This window comes from Rhea americana, unplaced genomic scaffold (genome assembly GCF_003343005.1).
Source record: "Rhea americana isolate MKP2758 unplaced genomic scaffold, rheAme1 scaffold_8, whole genome shotgun sequence".
In the NCBI taxonomy this organism is placed as follows: domain Eukaryota; kingdom Metazoa; phylum Chordata; class Aves; order Rheiformes; family Rheidae; genus Rhea; species Rhea americana.
Genome location: NW_028186978.1, coordinates 2,740,710 through 2,759,318, shown reverse-complemented (window position 1 = coordinate 2,759,318; position 18,609 = coordinate 2,740,710). Strand labels below are relative to the sequence as shown.

The 18,609-nt window shown below is 41.6% G+C and overlaps 1 protein-coding gene across 1 annotated transcript; it reads left to right on the top strand.

The window, feature by feature from the left end:
* Positions 1–1,953: 1,953 nt before the first annotated feature.
* On the top strand, positions 1,954–13,376 carry NIPAL1 (NIPA like domain containing 1). Its single transcript, XM_085322689.1, has 6 exons — positions 1,954–2,014; positions 6,621–6,887; positions 7,819–7,875; positions 8,198–8,288; positions 10,086–10,246; positions 12,637–13,376. The coding sequence occupies exons 1-6, from the start codon at positions 1,969–1,971 to the stop codon at positions 13,266–13,268; spliced, it is 1,254 nt and encodes a 417-aa protein (XP_085178815.1). The 5' UTR covers positions 1,954–1,968; the 3' UTR covers positions 13,269–13,376.
* Positions 13,377–18,609: the final 5,233 nt, after the last annotated feature.

Genomic DNA, 18,609 nt, shown 5'->3' with positions numbered 1-18,609 from the left:
AGAYGGCACCACGTGGCACTTCAAAAGGCTGTGTGGAAGCCTTTTACCAGCATCTTCCAGGTCCAGATCCTGATTTTTATATAACCACTCTGTAGGTGGATTAGCGCTTTTGCAATAGTGCAAGCACTGGGGTTGGCCKTGCCTAGCAGTGTTACTTGTGCGCCCGGGGCAGAACCTGCGATGAGGCTCCCCTGCGCTACCCTGTCGCGGGGCAGCTTGAGATGTCCTTCCTCCCGCCAGACTGGAACCGGCGAGCAACAGCGGGGCTGCCCGCCCGAGAGCTCTCTGGGATAAAACAAGTGGTCCTTCAGTGCCACCAGGGTAAAGAGCGGGTGCGGTGACTTTACAGCGCTGCTGGTAGCTCTGAACGGTCAGTTAGGATTTCCATTTAGCAGAATTTTATTTCAAGCTAAAATAACACAGCAAATCTAGGCTCGTTGCACAGAAAAAAATGGTGCTAAAAGTTTCATACAGGCAAAGCTGATTCCACCGAGATTCAGTCTCTTTATTTCAAAGAAAATCGTCAATATACAACATTGTCACTGAAGAGAAGTGGTAGAAAATCCCTGTAGTTAAAACTGATTTCATACCTCTAGCCTTTCTCTAGCCTTTAAGAAGATGTTGTCTATGCCTCTCTAAGGTGTATGAGTGATCTTTTCACTGTAAGTGCAGCAATTTAATCGTATTGCACTGCAATCAACAAGCAGCAGTTTTTGTACCGGTGGAAGTTTTTTTCCCTTGCTGGTAATGTTGTTCTCCAAATTTTTAGACTGTGCTTTTTAAACACTATTTAAGATCACTGCTCTTTTGTATTAGTAGTCTGTGTTTTAGAAATGTTATAGCAGAGAAGTGAAACTCTTTTTATAAGGTAGTCTTATCTAATATCCTGCAGGTGGTTCAGACCACCTTCTACAAGTTCTTGTAATAAATATAGACATTGTAAAGATAAACTGGATAGATAACAGAATGCACTTAAAGAAATARGACATGCTCCTTTTCTCCTAAAACAGCCAGCACTATTTGTGTGTTAAAATAAACACAGAAGTCAAAAATCAGAACTAAGACATCCAAAGTGATCTCTCAGTCTAGCTCCACGACTGCAAAGCCAAGGAACCCTAAGGCAGGGAAAAATGAGTCAATAAACTTTGGGGAAAAAACAAACAAACAAAAAAAAAACCTTAGGTGCTATGCTCTTAGACGCGATTACAGCTCTGCTAGACTCAAGCCCACATGTCTTTGGGGTGCCTTGCAGAGGTGTGGAGAATTTGCAGCTTTGTTTAGTTCGCCCTGTGGTCTGCGCCTGGTAAAAATCCTCAGACTGTCCCAGGAATTTTGCAGTATGCTCAGAAACGCTAAGTTAGCACATAACGGCCTATTAAGGCATACATTTTGTGTAACGTCTTTTGCTTAACCATGTTAAAAACAAAGTTTTCGACTTCTACTTTGAAACTATTGGTTGGGTAATGCAGATAGCTGTTTCTTATGGCAGCAGAGAGCCTGTTCAACCACAGGGACTCACCTCAGGGTAACTCCCACCGGGAGCTGCAYTAGTTTGCAAAGTGGGATGCTGCGATTGCTCCAGGCGGGTGAAACTGCCCCGCTGCAGAGACGGAGCGGCCGGGGCCAGCGCAGGCAGCCCATSGCACGCTGCACAGGGTCTTACGTTACCACCACCGCCTCTTCTCCGGGGCAGCAAGGAGTGCTGAAACTTGTCCCGTACAGATAAATAACGCCGAGGTGCCCCAGGRGAGAGCCCTCCCCCCGCCGCTCAGCAGCGCGGTGGGCTCGCAGCAGGCGGTACCCACGCTCTGCAGGGGCGACCCGGGGCTTTACAGCYGTCTGCACGCACCGAAAAGCCGCCGAGGGGCTCTCCTGAGGTCCTGCCCGCGGAGGGCTCTCGGCGCCCGCCTGCGGCTCGCTGCGAGCCCGGGCCCCGGCCCCAGCCGCCGCCGCCCGCAACCCGCAGCCATGGGGCAGCGAGAGGCGCTGCCCGCCCCGCCGCCCTGCCGCCCAGGTGGGTGCCCTGCGCGGGGCGCGGAGGGGGCGCGGCGCTGCCGCGGCTCGGCTGCCCCGGCCGGGCTCTCCGCGGGGCCACCGCGTGCGCTGGGAACCGGCTCTCTGAAAGGGGTGTGTGTGTGTGWGGGGGGGTCTTGGTTTATTTAACCCGTGCGGCCGAGGCTGCCGGGTGCAGCTCTCTTCAGCACCTTCCTCTGCATTTTTGCAAGCGTCGCCGCGGCAGGCTGCGCTTGGCCAAAGCGGGTTTGTATCTGGCAGGCAGCTAAAGGAGGCTTTTGGCTTTCTGATGTAGGCGCAGTGAGCTGACTCGGGAGCACGACAGAAACGAGGTCTGTCATCAAAACGAGTAGTTTGTAGATGATTTTTAGCTCGGTATCTTCCACCTCCGGGTGAACAGTGAGGAGGCTCTCGCTGAAGCGCTGCGGGGCATGCTAGTCCGGAGCTTTCGCAGCGCCGCAAACGTGAAATTTGCTCTGAAGAGCAAAGTAGCAGAGGGCTAGATGAGCTACTTGACTGTCTGCAGCACCTGTTAGCAGGTAGTATTCAGGTGTTTGAGAAAACTTTTCTCAGAGCTACCTTAATCTTGAAGCCGCTTTTGAAGTTAAGCAGTAGCAGCTTTAGCTCGGGACGGCTCTGTGTTGCTCTCAGCCTCGAGTCAGGGCTCGGGATACCTGTTTCCGCAAGGASGGGTTCTGGTGGCAGGTTTGCGTTTGGATTTGTTGACATTTCAGGCCGGGGAGGTGAAACCAGCTTAGCTGCAGAAACTGGGCGCTACGCAAGCCCAGCTTCCTCTCGTGTTTGTCACCTTCCTCAGTCCTTCCAGCCGTGATCTCGAGGCTATTAGCAACGGGTGACAAAGTAATTCCTCCGCCAGCAACTCTCTGTTGCTCCTTTGAGGTATGAAGTGACATCTCTTTACAGGCAAGTGGAACRAATGATACAGCTTCTTAAAAACTGGATGATTTTGAACGTAACGATCAGATCACAGCTGGCAGACARGACACCTTCACAGAGGGACACCGGAGCCTTAGTTCAAGCGAGCAGAGCTTGCCTTTCGGGAGGGAAAGGAGCATCTCCTGTGGCAGTCGCAAGGAGAAAAAGCTTTTATTCACGTGCGCTGCTGCTGTGCTGTACTTGGCTGAACTAAAATCAGTTGAAAAACTCGTAGTAATGTCATTACTGGGAAGAGAGTAAGCCTGCAAATCACCCCCAGCTAAATGAAGGGTTACCATTCGCAAAAAGGGTGAGAACGAGGTTGCTTTTCTGCACCACAGTGACTCAACACCAGTAGAAAGCTCCCTTCTCAGTCTCACGTGGCTGAAAGCCAGTACTTGTCAAGAGTTTTTTTTTTTTTTTTTTGATTTATTTTAATTAGAGAGGAGAACTGTTGCTGCCTCTCACATAAAGCTCGCAGTCACTGAGTGATGTTACAGTCGTTGTCAGTCCTGTTTAGCACCCTTATACAAAGTTAAGCAATACACTGAATCGTTAGTTCTCCCTTTCTCGCTTTCTCTTCTTCTCTCTCTCTTTTTTTTATGTTAACCGATTTTCTTTGCAGCTTTTGTTTTGCTAAAGCTACCTTTCAGCAACGTAATTAAAGCGGTGTTATATTGCAGGTTGTTAAAATACTACCTTATCTGTAGAAGCCCCCCTTTCTTGGAGGGTCTCTTGCAGAATCCATGGAGAATGGACTAGACCTCCTAGCATATATGTAGATTTTCTTGCATTTTTTTTTTTTTTTTAACCAGATGGAGGCTGAGAAATTCCAACCCTTGTCTGGGATTTCTGGACATGCAGCGGAAGTGGCTCTGACCATACTGCAGTACATTTAGGAAATCTTGAATGTCCCCAGCACACACGCTGCAGAGGTGATCTGTGCATGTGCGGTGGACGTGCAGCAGCTCAAGGTTGTGCTGGCTTATCTTTGCTTGCATTGGTCTGGAAAAATCCGTTTGGCAAAATATAGCAAACATAACATCCTTCGCTTTTTTTTCTAATGTTGAAGAAATTCAAACTAGAGGTAAAACTTTTGTTTCTGATACCTAATTAGTGCCCCTATGCCAGCTCTCTTAACTACTTAATTATGTGGTTGAAAATAGACATATTACTACTGTATTTCATCTTATACATAAGACTTTCTTCATTTTTCTATAATATATACAAGAGTTTGCTGCAGARCAGTTGACTGCCTCTCTTCAAGCACATTCGGTTCACTCTGTGATAAAACAGATTGGATAATTCTGCATTTGAGGCTTTAAAAAAAAGAGGGGGGGAATGGGGGGAGGAAAACAACATAAAAGCAGCGCCTAGAGCAGCAGCAGGRCTTGCCGAAGCCAAAGAATAGGAGGGGAATGTGAGAGGACAAACCAGGAACGAGTCTGCTGATAAACCTCAAAGCAAGAGTGGAAGGAAGAGGCTGTCTGAGCGGAGAATTTCAGAGCTACTGACAAGGGAGGGCTCCCCCGAGCATGTATGAGGGTGCTTTATTGAGTGTCTCAGGTCTGTCTCATCTAATACAGCCTTAATTTCTCAGTATGAAGGCCCGAGACTTTCTGAAAAGCTAGCATTATTGTTTTTTACAGAGGAAGCAGCTGAATCGCAACTATATTCTGTATTCAAGTAAGAGCGAAGGGATTTCATTCAGGGGCAACATCGCCGTTCTTTTGCCTTGCCCTAATGTGTGTTAGCAAGAAAGACTTTTATGCATAATTGACTTATCCTTAATTTTCTTTTGCAAAGTAACTTTTAACTTAAGTATATGCACAAAAAAAAATTCTAAGATTGTGGAAGTTCTTCAGGATTTTAAAATACTTTCAGTGATAAATGCAAATCTCTTTATTTTTATGTTATCCAGTTTCAGCTTCTAGAAGTGGTAAGATGGCAAAATACTATTCTACATAGTATGCAAAAATAGTTTCATATGGTTGTGAAGTACTTTAATCTTATAATTTTCATCTGCAAGATGTARAGATAACCATCCTGTAGAACCCTTTTTACAAAGTCAGGCTTAGCAATACAAAACAAGTCCTGTTGCAATGAAACTCTCCTGGCAAACAAGGAAATGTGATTGCACAACCTGAAAATAAAATAACTTACTGTAATATGTTTGTACTGTATGTGGACAGAACAACTGAAAGAACTATTCCTTGGTTTTTTATTTGTAAATGATGGCATCTCGCAGTGTTAACATCAGCTTTGTCAGCTGCGAATGAAGAAATCCTGTCAAAGTTCAAATCATTTTTAATACTTTCTGTATGCTCAAGTATTCCCCCTAAGCATTAGGGGAACCAAGCTGGCTTATTGTTAACTGTGTAGTAAAGTACTTCTGATAGAACATTAATATTTCAATAGGTTGGATATGAACAGACTCAGAGCCACATTTTTTCTACCCACTCTCTCCATGCTTTTGGAGAGAGAGAGAGAGAGAGAGAAGAAAAAAAAATAAGCTAGTGTATTACAGATGAGCAACATAGCAGATAGATCCTTTATGTGTCATTTTAATTACAGGGGAAACGGGGAAAAGAAAATTGTGTTGCATCAAGTCCTTTGTGAATCACTAGGGATAGTGCTTTTGTACTTCTGCATCAGCTCTTTCGTGTTTTAATGCATCTTAGCAATTCATCCTTGTTTCCAAAAAGGCTTTTCTTGAAAACTGTTCCAGTGTGGATTCTGCGATTCGTGCTGCTTGAGTGCTGGCAATCTACCTTGAGAAACCTATGAAACTTCCTGCATTAACTACTGGAAGCCCTGTTGCACCATTGCTGTCTCTCTCCCCTCTTTCCCATGCAAAATAACTATACATTCTGTTCTCAGAAATGCAATACCTCCTTTTCCTTTAAAAACTACACCCAGGCTAGTTGCAGTGGTGTCGTTCCTACGGGCTGCCAGGGTACTGATGCTGAGGAGGTTTGGCCGATCAGAAAGCTGTAGCCTCAGTGTTAGCTCGCCGCRCCCTGCAGCCACGTTGCAGGAGGATGGTCCCTCCCCAATGGGGTCCTTCTCCATTTGCATGAGATTGGGGTTAAATGAAAGTTTCTGTGAGTTGTAACGAGGCCTCCRCCCAAAAAGTTCACTACTGCTTAAAGATCTGTCTTACGTGGTGGTACTAAACATTTCTAATAAAATATATTAGTGCCCATACGCAGCAAGAGTTTGCTAGCTGTATAGGGTTTTTTRTTCTTCATCTGTCATTCCCAAATCTCTGTTACAAATGTAAAAATAGAAGCCTGGAGTATTAGGAGGTTTATTCTGTACACAGGTGTATGTTTGTGTTTTGGGCATGTGGTCTTTGCACAACACCAAAGACCACTTTCTTTTTGAACTTTCAGGTTAGCCTTTAAAATTTCTAGTGGAATTTTACATTGAAAATCATATTTTATTGTTGCATTCCTTAGCATTGCCCTAGTGGCTTGACTGAGCCAAAGTCRTGCAAAAGATGTATAAAACAAGGCACGTGCCTGTGATGTACAGGGATGGCTGAACACCTTGGGACCAACCAGGAACGTGTACCTTAGGTGGATTAAGGAGCGCACGGAGCTCAGACAGGATTCTTTGGAGCTGCGCCTGGCTCACGCGTCCTTTCCCATCCCCTCTCCTCCTCCCAGGTGCCGTGCTCCCCTTGCCTTGCCGCGACTCTTACCACGCGTGGTGCCAGATCATCAACGTGTCCGCACCCCGCTCCTCTTTCCTCACCTCCGTGGACAAGACTCTCAATGAAACGAGCCGCAGCATCTCCGCGCTCGCGGGCAGCAGGTGCCGGCTCTATGTCGGCTTGGCTTTGGCAATAGGTTCCAGTATCTTTATTGGAGCCAGTTTCATTCTGAAGAAGAAGGGCCTGTTGAGACTGGCCACCAAAGGAGTCACCAGAGCGGGTAAGCRGTGTTTTCTGGCTCACTCCGGCAGGAGATAAAAATATAATATTGTTTCTCTGCATGTGGCCAAAAGGACCAAGTTTTCCAAATTCTTAAGGATATGGGGGCATCTTGAGTATTAAATATAGTAAATTGGAAGTATTTCCTCCCTGACAGTAGTTAGATACCAAAGGAAGTTCTCATCCTTCATCCCCCTGCCCCACTTCTTTCCCTGCTTCATTTGAGATGGGAAGGCTCGAGACAGTAACAGTCTAGTTCTTTCTTTAAAAACAAAAAGTGCAATGAGCTGTGCAAAAAATACTTTAAAAAGTTTCCACAGTGATCCAACTATTGCTCCGAGATGCAGTGCTAGAAAAATGTGGAGAACTTTTAAAAATTCCCTTAGACTAATCTCATGCTTCCCTTTGTATGGTATCTTAATATATAGCATTAGCAGTTTTTGTTGTATTTATTGCAAAATCTACTGTTCCAGGAAATTTGGATATTTGGGGGCAGAGGGAAGATACTGGATGTACAATTTGTTTACACTTTGTGTGAGGAAAAATCCATGAGCGAAGTGGCATTTAATTTGAATTATAGGCAGAGTCCAAATGCAGCTGCACATGAATGTATTGCATTTGACCTCGGAAAGAATTTCAGAATATTTTCTAACCTCATTAACAATCTTCACAAACATTTTTGCTTTTGCTTAGAATCTTTYCTCCATGTATATTTAGTCAAATATCATTTTCTGTAAGTACAGTCACAAAGTAAGTAGAGTGCCTAATAAWAATATCAGTCAAAACCAGGCAAAATATTCTTCATGTCACATCCAGATAATATGCTATTTCAATACTTTGTATGATTTAATGAAAATGTGAAGCTTTAATATTGTTTATTATAATAAAGYAATCTTTTTCTTCTAAGATAAGATCTTGTTTTCTCTTTTCAGGACAGGGTGGATATTCTTATTTGAAGGAATGGCTTTGGTGGGCTGGATTACTGTCAAGTAAGTCACCTCCTTGCTTTCATGCTATATATAAATGCTACCTAAAACACTATTTTAAGTAGATTTATTCTCTATCTTTTCATTCATCTCACCTAAAAGCAATTTATTTGCAATTACCTTTTACCTTTATATTAAAAACCATTCTGGTATCCCACATCTCAAGTATTTTGTTTGCTGCTCGGAGCTCTCTGCACAGCAGTACCTGCTCCTTAATAGTCAGGCAAAAGCAGCGGAGCTGCTACAAAATGCTCACAATGGTATTCCTTTTACCTTTTCCCTCCTCTGAACTTAATTGCAATCCAAATGTTTTTGTCATCTGCAGTGGGATTAGGAGAAGCTGCCAATTTTGCTGCCTACACCTTTGCGCCTGCAACCTTGGTCACTCCCTTGGGCGCGCTGAGTGTTCTTATAAGGTTAGTGCAGACTGGAAGCAAACTTTTAAGAACAAACCATTCACTATCTGAAGAAAAAAATATGTCTGAAAGTAGAAAWTTTTTAATAAGAAAAGTGAAGAACAAGTCCAGACCAAAAAAAAAAAAAAAATCACTTCTGCTCCTTGGTGGAAAGATCTCTTTGCTGAATATCTTGGGTAGAGGGAATGAAAAGTGTTGTTCTGAAGACCAGCATATGCCTTCCCAACAATATTCCACATATATTTTAAGCTATTTCTCATCAGTATATTCTAGATGCACTGCTGCTGCTTAGTGGTAGAAGATTTTGTTTATCCTGTTCTAGAACATGTAGAGAATTTAGCTTTCCTAAAAAGTCATATATCGTTCTTTAGTTTTAACAACACTTAAAAGAATATATATTGCCCCATTAAAATATTTCCAAAAACATTTCTTCTTTTATAAGAGGATAACTTCATTTCAAGGTATATTTAATATGCATTTGAGGTTTCCTTTTGGTTTCATTTTTTCCTTTTCCAAGTCCTTCAGGAAAGAAGGCAAAGAAAATGTTAATGTTTTAATATCCACAGTTAAAATTCATGTTTCTTTTGAAATATGAATGCCCTTCAAACAGTCGTTACCTCCAGCGTTTGAAGAAATTCCCAAATACTTGAGCAAACACATGAATAAGRTTAACATAGAAGCGGAGAAGACATGGATTACATTGACATCTAACTGTCCAGAAAATAATTTATTAACAACATTGAATTATTGTAATTTAAATGTAAAGCTATTATTTTTAAGGGTTTAGTATACTTCATGAAGCATTGTGTTTAAAACTAAGGCAKTTTTTTTTAAGAGTCTTGTAGTAAGCTGTTAAAAATACAGATGTTTTTTGAAGATAAAACCAGTGTAACTYAGTCACCTACAGATGTGCTGTGATCGGGGTGTAGGTAGCTGCACGCTCACTGGCTGCTGCTTCTCAAAACAGGCCGAGTTTTAACTGCCTCCCCTTTGATGTGGGTAGCAAGCTTCCAATTTTCATGAAAATGAGAAGTCGTGAGAACTAAGTATCAGTGAGATCTTTGCCCTTCTGCAAAACTGAGCTGTAGTTTAATCGATGGGTTGAAAAAATACCCATTAACTTGTGTGTGTGCATGTGTGTGTGTATGTGTTTTGTTGTTTTTTGGGKTTTTTTTTTGTGAATTTTCACTCGCGGTTAAGCCTGTTCCTCTGCCTCAAGCTGTGCAGTAGCTGGCTAAAGAGCTGCACCATGAAGTCACCCTAATTGGGCCATATTATCTTCAGGCTGTATCTCAAAGCTCTTGGAGAGCCCAGGGCCAGCCCTCTTCAGAGAGTGAGAAGTGCCTCCACTGTGTTTCTTTGCCTGGCAAGAACTCAAGGAARGGGTTAAGGAACAACTTCCTAACCTTCCTTGCATTCCTTCTAATGCCAAGTGAAATGGTTTAAGCCATTTTCTGACAAAATCAGCAGCTCCTGTGGTCATCTTACAGGWACGTGAGGCTGCTGTGTGAGTAATGCACACTTCTTAGTCAGGCTTGATGGATAATGAGAATTTTCTTGAGCAATTCTGACCCTTTATCACCTGGAGGAAAAGGAATTAGGGTYGCTAAAACCCTCCACTGATCTTCTTGCAAAGCTTCTTAAAACTTCAGGCAAGTAGAGTAGTTTGATTATTTCAGACTGGTTCCTATGTATCCAAGTTCAAGAGATTTTGAATTATTGTCATGTTAGCAGCATGCTTCGAAAGTCTCGCGCAGCTGGTGGAGCTGAACCTTCTGTTTGTATTTTGCCCAACAGTGCTATATTGTCCTCTTACTTTTTAAATGAGAAGCTGAACATCCACGGAAAGCTGGGCTGCGTACTGAGCATTCTGGGGTCTACGGTCATGGTTATTCATGCCCCCGAGGAGGAGGAGGTCACCTCATTAGATGAGATGGAAGTAAAGCTGCAAGATCCAGGTCTGTAGATAACCTGCAATATTTCATGCAAAATGCTATGTGACAGACTTCTGTGCATTCTTACCTCCCTGGATCTGTTCRTGAGTGAATTGGATTGAATTTTATGTGATTGCCATGAAATTARGATTTCTTTTGATAAGAAATGGAGCTTAATATTTCTGTTACTGCCTTGTTTACCGTATTCATATTTTGGATGTGAATGCATGYAGGCTTTTATGTATAGACACTAAGAATTTCTGAACAAATAGGAACCTGGTWTTATGGTTTTTATGTGGTTGTGGATGTATATGTGTATCTTCATTCTCTGCACTTACYGTTAATACTGCATTAGCCAGAGTAACAGTAGATGGGCAGTTTTATGTTCTGAGAATGAGATTGTAATGTGGTGTCTAAATGTCCCTATAAGCTGCCTTGCCGAGGAAGGCAGCAGCCTGCATGTGAAGGCAGGGGCTGGGCAGAACCGGCGCGGGGACCTCGCGGTACGAGTGGTGACTAATCCTTGCTCTGTTGTAGGTTGCTTGACTGTGACTGTAGAAAGTGCCAAAGTTCATCTCCTTTAATGTGCAAATATTCCTGGAATACACAGAATTAAAGCTGCTGCCTTTATTCCTTAAGTTGTTCATAACCTGTGCTTTTACAGCTCGGATAGAGTACATAATTAATGGTTAATATTTACAACGCCCCAGTGAAACACAATGTCGTAATGTGGTCTTAATGTTTGTTGCAGATCCTTGAAGAACTGCACTGAAAGTAACCTGTTTCTTCTGTCATAAATATCAGCAAATACAGGAATGAAACTTTACATATATATATATGTGCATGTGTGTGTGTATAAATTTACAGTCTAATATTTTCCAATGCATGGCATGCAACCTGCTGGATATTGTGTAATATAATTTAAAGATTTGCATGCCACCTAACACATGTATGTCTACCAGCATAGACGTTTCATCTAGACATTCAAAATACACTTAACTAGATATTTAGTATAGAATAAKGTTACCCTAGAATACTATGTTTGTGCACAGTATGTGGACCTTTGAGGGGAGATTCATCCCTGAACACATCTAGATGAGCTTCCCCTCCTCTCGCCRTGTGCTTTGTCATATTCTTAGCATTTATGATAACCAAAGATCAGAACAGAGAAGAGCAGGGGCTTGCATATGCTAGATGTGTAAGGATAATGTGGAAAGTAAGAAGTACAGCAATCTTTTGTACTTCTGACTTCAGTTAGAGAGTGAATTACTTCAGATTTCCTTCTCCACCTGTAATATTAATTTACTTATGGTATATACAGAGGCTGGAAATTGGTTAACTGTTTTCACAGACTTTGAGTAYGCAGTTTATGCCTGCAAAGACTGGCTAAGGAAAGCGTGAACACTGTAGAAGCATTTGGGTCCCTCAGGAACAACTCCAAGAGTTTAGCAGGACCCAGACAGGATGGTCCCAGCTGCAGAGCTCTCCGGGGCTGCTTCTGCCGAGAGCCCACAATTCCCTAAAATCACTACAAACACAGAGCTTCCCCGTGCGTGTCTTAACATGTTTCCAAGGATACAGACTTAAGAGCAGTACCTCTTATATGGCTTCTTGCAGGTTGTTTGGCTAAGGGAGGATGTACTACCTCTTCCTGCCCTTTCAACTCTGTGAGGGGATGAAAGGCTCCATAACTCAAGTTACCTCCACTTTAAACAGAAAACAGCTTTCAGTTACCTCCACTTCAGCCATTCCTTAACTTACTCCATTTAAATTGCTATCTAGCTCTGAGGTCTACTTACAGCCTTGTTCCGAGTAAGTCAGTGTTCATATTAAATTAAATAAATCTATCTGGGTTGAGAGTCATAGGGTAGATATCAAAAGCTAAAGTGTATTTGAGAAAGGCAGGAATTTCACATGGAAAAATGCAGCTTAGAACAAAAATGAGGATCTTCATTTCTTCATTTAGCTAGGCTCATCTCTTGGACTCAACAACCACAAAAAGCTCCACAGTTACCTTTATTTTTTTTATTTTTTWWAAAAAAGTATTGTTAATCTCTGTTCACATACTTTTCTCAAAGGTTCTGTACTTACTCCTTCAAATGGAGGAGAGCTGCTCTTTAATGAAAAAGAAATAACTTCTCTCTGGAGAGTGAAGAGACCATTGCCACTTCATCAGTCTCATAAAACACTTTCTCTTGTTTTCGTGTGAATCAATACAAATAGTCCAGTAACATGTTTGGTGTCAAACATTCTAAATATGAAATGTATTTCTGGATTAATTTCACTGAAAGTGTTAAATGGGTAGAATTGCAATGAACTTATTCATAGAATAATTTTTTATCGTGTACTTGAGCATAGTTTGGTATTATCTCACATTTATTACTCTTCTTTTCCTCTTTTTCTCTTTCATGCAGCGTTTGTCGCATTTGCTGCTGTCATAACAGCCATTGCCCTCGTGCTGATTTTTATTGTGGCTCCGTGGAGAGGTCAGACAAATATATTGATCTACATTTTAATTTGTTCAGTCATTGGTGCCTTCTCTGTCTCATCTGTGAAAGGCCTGGGCATTGCCATTAAGCAAATGCTGGARGGGAAGCCAGTTTATCGCCATCCACTGCTTTATGTTTTGGTGGGAATCTTAGTGCTCTCGGTCAGCACTCAGATCAACTATCTCAACAAAGCACTGGACRTGTTTAATACGTCTCTAGTGACACCTATTTATTATGTGTGCTTCACCACTACGGTGGTAACGTGCTCCATCATCCTGTTCAAGGAGTGGAACAGCATGGACCTGGGGGACATCGTTGGCACCCTGAGTGGGTTCTGCAGTATCATCATAGGCATTTTTCTCTTGCATGCTTTCAAAAATGCTAATATCACCTGGAATCAGTTGATGTCCACGGTTGTAAAAGAATCTTCATTGCCATACCATGAGTACGAATCCTGTCATACCTTGCTGGAGAACATGGAAAGCCCAACTTTGGCGCATGAAGAGGACAACGTTTTATTCAGTCAAGGAAGATCTCAAGCAGCCGTTCTTCAGTGAAGTACCRTGAACTGCAGGTTTGGCCCACCTACACCCATCAGAGCACCCTTCCTTTCCACAGTCCTCTGGAAGACCATCTATGAAGTGAGTTAAGTGTGGGATACTCCTTTCTGTGCTTGGAAAAGTAGCCAGCAGTTGGTAGAAATGAATGAAAAGGTTCAATAATTAACATGACAGACAGAAACCTTGTGGAGATTATACATTGGCAATAAATAGGTTTGTCCAGTTTCTATATGTAACATTATCTGTTGTAGAATTTTATTTAAAAAAATTGAAAGCTTTCTAAGCTATCTTTACAAAATGCAGTTTTTCCATCATGATAAAAATTAATGTCCTTGCTAAAGTAAYAAGTAGTCTGTTGTTATCTTAGTAATGACCTTGATATTTCAGGCTCTCTTTATGTATTTATAATTCATTGCCAAGTAAACTTGTAGATATTCTACCTGAAGGGCATTCACTGGAGGTATAATATGAAGAAAATGCTATCTAATTCTTTTAGCTTTTAATATCAATTTTTATGTAAGATTTTCTTTTTTACTTTTGAGTGCTAGTGAACCTTGTATGGGTGTTGCACAAAAAAGTTATGAAATGTGGTTCTCAGTAATCGGTCTCCTTTAACCTCTTTCTTTCAATAGCAAAGTTCTAGCTTTTTTTAACCTTAGGAATCCTTCACTCTCCAAATCCCTGAATGCACTTGTACCACAGCCAAGTTACAATTCAAAAAAAAAAAAAAAAAAAAAAAAAAAAAAAAAAAAAAAAAAAAAAAAAACCCAAAACAAAAAAACACAGCTGCTTATGGGCCTGAAAACAGTTGCTGTTCACTTTTTAAAAATTACTTAAGATGAAAGAATACTTTATTCAAAGGCAGCAAACCAGTATGTGCAATAAATTTCCACCCTTYGCTTTATATTACTCTGAGGCAAAAGAAAGGAATTCATTTATTTCAGTACTTTCACCTAATATTGTCATCTMTACATCAGAACCCAGTTAGTTAAGCTTTAAAATTTTTCTGCYCTTCCAGAAGAGTACCAGTGTTTCTCTATATTTTGTTATAAAGGCAGAATTCCCTTCCAAACAGTGCTGTTTCTGAAAAATACTAGGTAAAGGAAGGGCTGCAAACAGTGGTTGAGAAACATCCCACCATTAATGTAAGTGTTTTTCTTTGGCCTGTTCTCCTTTTCTGAAGATGAATGTTCACCTCTGTTAGATGCTTTATCTCTTAATCTACTATATTCCTTGAAGATTTATATCTGTACGACTGTTTATTCCTCAGTCGTGGTCACTGATCTTTATCTCATAAAACCTTGCGCCATCCACGTTTTACTCACCCCCCTCCCCTGCGTTTCCACTTCTCGAGCACGGAGGCYGCCCCGGCGGTCAGCACAGGCAGCCCGTCAGCAAAGCAGCGTTTCCACCCCTCGGGATTTTAAATGCAAGTTCGGCACCTTCCTCAGAGGATGCCAGCGCGGAAGCACGAAAGATGGACTGATCAAAAATGCATTTTGATTTTTATACGCAGACTGGAACCTCCTTACAGCGAAGGCTGTGCGTTCCCCAGCTTGCAAGGGGTGGAGCGAAAGCGGGCGCTTCAGGTGCAGGYAGGGTTGTGCTAAGCGAAAGCTCGTCGCTGCCTTGCAAGAACAAAATGGTCACTACGGATATCTCGTGTTTGCACTGTGCAAAGTTTAATAYGGGGCTAAAATTGACGCTAATGTCATGTATTTAATTTTTGAAAAATGTTTGAAATCTCTCTGGTTACTTACATTCCCCCTCTTTTAATGATGTCTTAGAAGCTACTGAAAACTGGACAGTAACACTCAGGATACTAACTTGAAATCACTTCTGAATTACAAGGAGATTTCTGCCCATGCACAAACACACAATCTTTTATTTTCCTAGGAGGAGGGTATCTGAGAAATGTGACAGGGACAAGTGCGTGCAGCTCTCGGCCTTTGTACAAGATGCAGAGGTAATTTTGCCAATGCAAGGAGAAGCTGAGAAGATCTCGGGCTAGAGATGTTCAGGGTATCACCTGTGATTACCTGACCTGAGAAACGTATTTGACAGTGCARCAAGCGGCAGTAACGTTATCACAGCAAAAACAGATGTTTTCACAAAAAAAAAAAAAGTTCTGGCCTTGTAAATATAATGACRATGTAATGTATTCAACTGTAGAATAGTTTTCAGTTTTCTAATTGGTGAGACAAATGGCAATTCTTTGCTATTAAATGCAAGTGTTAAAAACTTTCCAGAAACTGGAGGACAGGGAAAAACATGGTGTCATAACTTCATGGCTAATAATTAAAAATAATAATAATTATTTGTCAAGTCCAAGATACAAACACTTTAGAAWTAAAAACAGATAATAGAATAACTAAAAATGGAGTTTACTTTAAAGTAACTCCAACTCCATAGTTAGCAAAGCTTATGTTGCTTTGCAACATGATATGATTTACAGACAAACTGAAGAAGACRATATTGATTGACCCTAAAAAGAAAAATGGAAAACATTCTGTTTAGCTTGTGACCCCTCTATTTGCTTATGTAGCTGTCAGGGTTGGGTGACTGAATGGGTTATTGGTATGTTAGAGTAACCAGTCCAATTCTTGTGTGGATGTGTTGGCTTTTTTGCAGGTATGTAGTATTGCTTRTTTTGATGGGGACATGGACTTTTTCCATACATACTCCTGACAATCAGTTAACTTATACCAAGTAAGAATTTTGTATTTCCTACTGGACCTACATAGCTACTTTTTATCAAAAAGATCTCTTATTAAAAAAAAAAATACAAGGAAAGTAATGTTATCTTCTTAAGTGTCAGAAAACCAGAGTTACAGCTTATTTTCATAATGTCCGTAATGTTAAGAAATAAATTATTGATTTCTTTTTATATACAGGAACATTTGCCATAAAAGATGTTATTTTTGAAAATGTTTATAGTTACTAATTTGGGGTAATTTTTTAAAAATGAAATTATACAGRTATTTATCTTGTAATAAAGTATTCATGGACTGAGTGTTAAGCGATCTGTTGATGATCTGTTGCCTTTTAAAAAGGAGAGAAACAAAAGTTATGCTTCTGGTAAGCATTTAAATGCTATCTGATGGGTCAAAAGTGAATAATCTTGTTTTAATAGCTGCTCCTATATATACATATTTGTCATTCTAGATGAACATGACTGTCTGGCTGGTAACCTTGCAGTTCACGTGCATCTGAGCTGGTCATGACGTCTTCTAGTAGTTTTTGTGATTGGAAAGATAAATGCTCTACTCCCCTGAAAAAGTCAAGTGGGGATCTACTGTATTTCCATATTTAGCTGAAGTCTGTCATGGAATTGGGGGAGTGGAGGTATGGGGAGACTGAGAGGTTTGGGATTTGCGTGGCGGTTACCAAGATTTGCCAAGATGTGGTACTTCCACCCTGGTACTCTGTGGAAAGCCACGACAAGGAACAGGTAATGCTGATGGTTAAACTAGCAACTGGAAGATGTGGACGTTGAGGGACAAAACCATGGGTTAGAGACCCCAAAGCCAATGTGTTAGTGAATTCTTCTTAGTGCCCATGGTCAGTGGAAAGTATTTTGGTGAACGTTCAGGTTTTTCAGGCAGTGATACGAAGGATCCTATTTAAAGTCATCCGAAGCGTTACGGAAAGCTGGGGGGATGGTTAAGAACTGGAACAAAGAAGACCTCAGAGGCAATACACTGCGAACCAAATCACGGCTTTTAAACGCTGATACCAGGCAGTCTTGGCAGCCACTATCACTGCAGTACCTCAGGGCAAATAATTTCATTATGTAGCTGTGCTGACTAAATGTAGGTAGATCAAGGAGACTTGGATAGATTAAATAATCTGTAGGGAATCTGGAAGGAAGTACATAGGTTGCAAGTTTCTATAGAAACTGGCTCTACCCTTTTCCTTTATCTGCCTTCCTAGCCAAGCCTAAACCAGCCATGCTATAATGAGGGCGATTTCTTCCCAAAGAGCGCTCATTCAAAATGTAAACCTCATTACTTATCACAGTTGTGACCTGCGGGTATTTTTGGAACTACGCACTCCTGGCTGCCATTTGGTTACTGTTTAAATTGCAGTAAAACAAAATTGGCAAGTGTATTTGGAAACCCTCTTAGCAGTGCGCTCTCCAGGCTTCCCACAGCAGAATCCTTCCTTGCAGTTTTTAGAGAAGAGCAGAAGTTTACAGCTAGATTAGGAGGCTACATGGAAGTGAGGGTGTCTGATGCGTGTGTGGGTCATATACATAGGTAAATCCGTGGGTATTTCTCTGTTGTGAAATAGAAAATTGTTTAGAAGGGAAAAAATKTTGGTCTGAAAAATAAATGGACACAGACCTCACCAGGCTTGTACACACAGGTAACTGATCTGCATTATTTATCAGGAATGCTTTTGAGGAGACAAATCATTTCCTCATCTGAAAATAAATGATTGAGCTTTTGACAGAAAAGAGAGAGACTCCTCCAAAAGTGGTTTGTGCACAGAAACAGGGAGTTCTGGCTGCTTTCCCCATCTCTGATGCTCGCTGTCTGTGTTCTGATGTTTGAACATCAGCTGGATTTTTCTTAAGTGCTGAGGACTTGTGCAGCCTTATCCTCAAGCAAAYGTACATCGGTTAAAAATAATAACAATACCAGCCAGCAGACCCCTGTATGSCCCCGTGTGTCCCTCTGTCAGTGACATGGGCCGAGGTGACGTTCACTTGTACAGGTGCTTTTATTTTGGTTTCTTGAATATGGTCAATATCTGAGCAAAGCTCACGGGAACCACGAGGACTGAGGTGTAACTGTTAATCTTTACGCGTGTAGCTCTTCTAATAAGCAAATAAGCTTAATACACTCGACCTTTGTCCAGCCAGGCCTTTCTCGTTGCTGATTAAGCACTGATTTCCAGGGCTGTGAAGCACATTATAGTGCATTTTAATTTATATCCAGTCAGGCATTTGATACCAGCTGTTAAATATATCTGTGTATATGTGTTAATAATAACCAGGGTAGCCCCCGATATTTGCTCAGTGCGTTAGACCAGCATGTTCCAAGGTGCATGCACGCTCGCCCCGAAAACAAGCACGAGCAGGACCCTTTGCGCCCGTAAACCTACCTTTTACTGCGCACCAGGGTAGAATCTGCTAGCTATATATTAACTTGCAGTAATAAACGTAGCAAAACCAGTTTTACAAGAGCTATTAAAGAGATTCTTTGAAGCCTCCCTGTGCTTTTATGTTGCAGATGTAGGATGAGTTTGGCGTTTATAGAGCATCACCTGCTGAAAAGCATTGCGTGTCTGTGGCCGAGGCACCAAGCCGCGGGGAGCGCAACACGCAGCACAG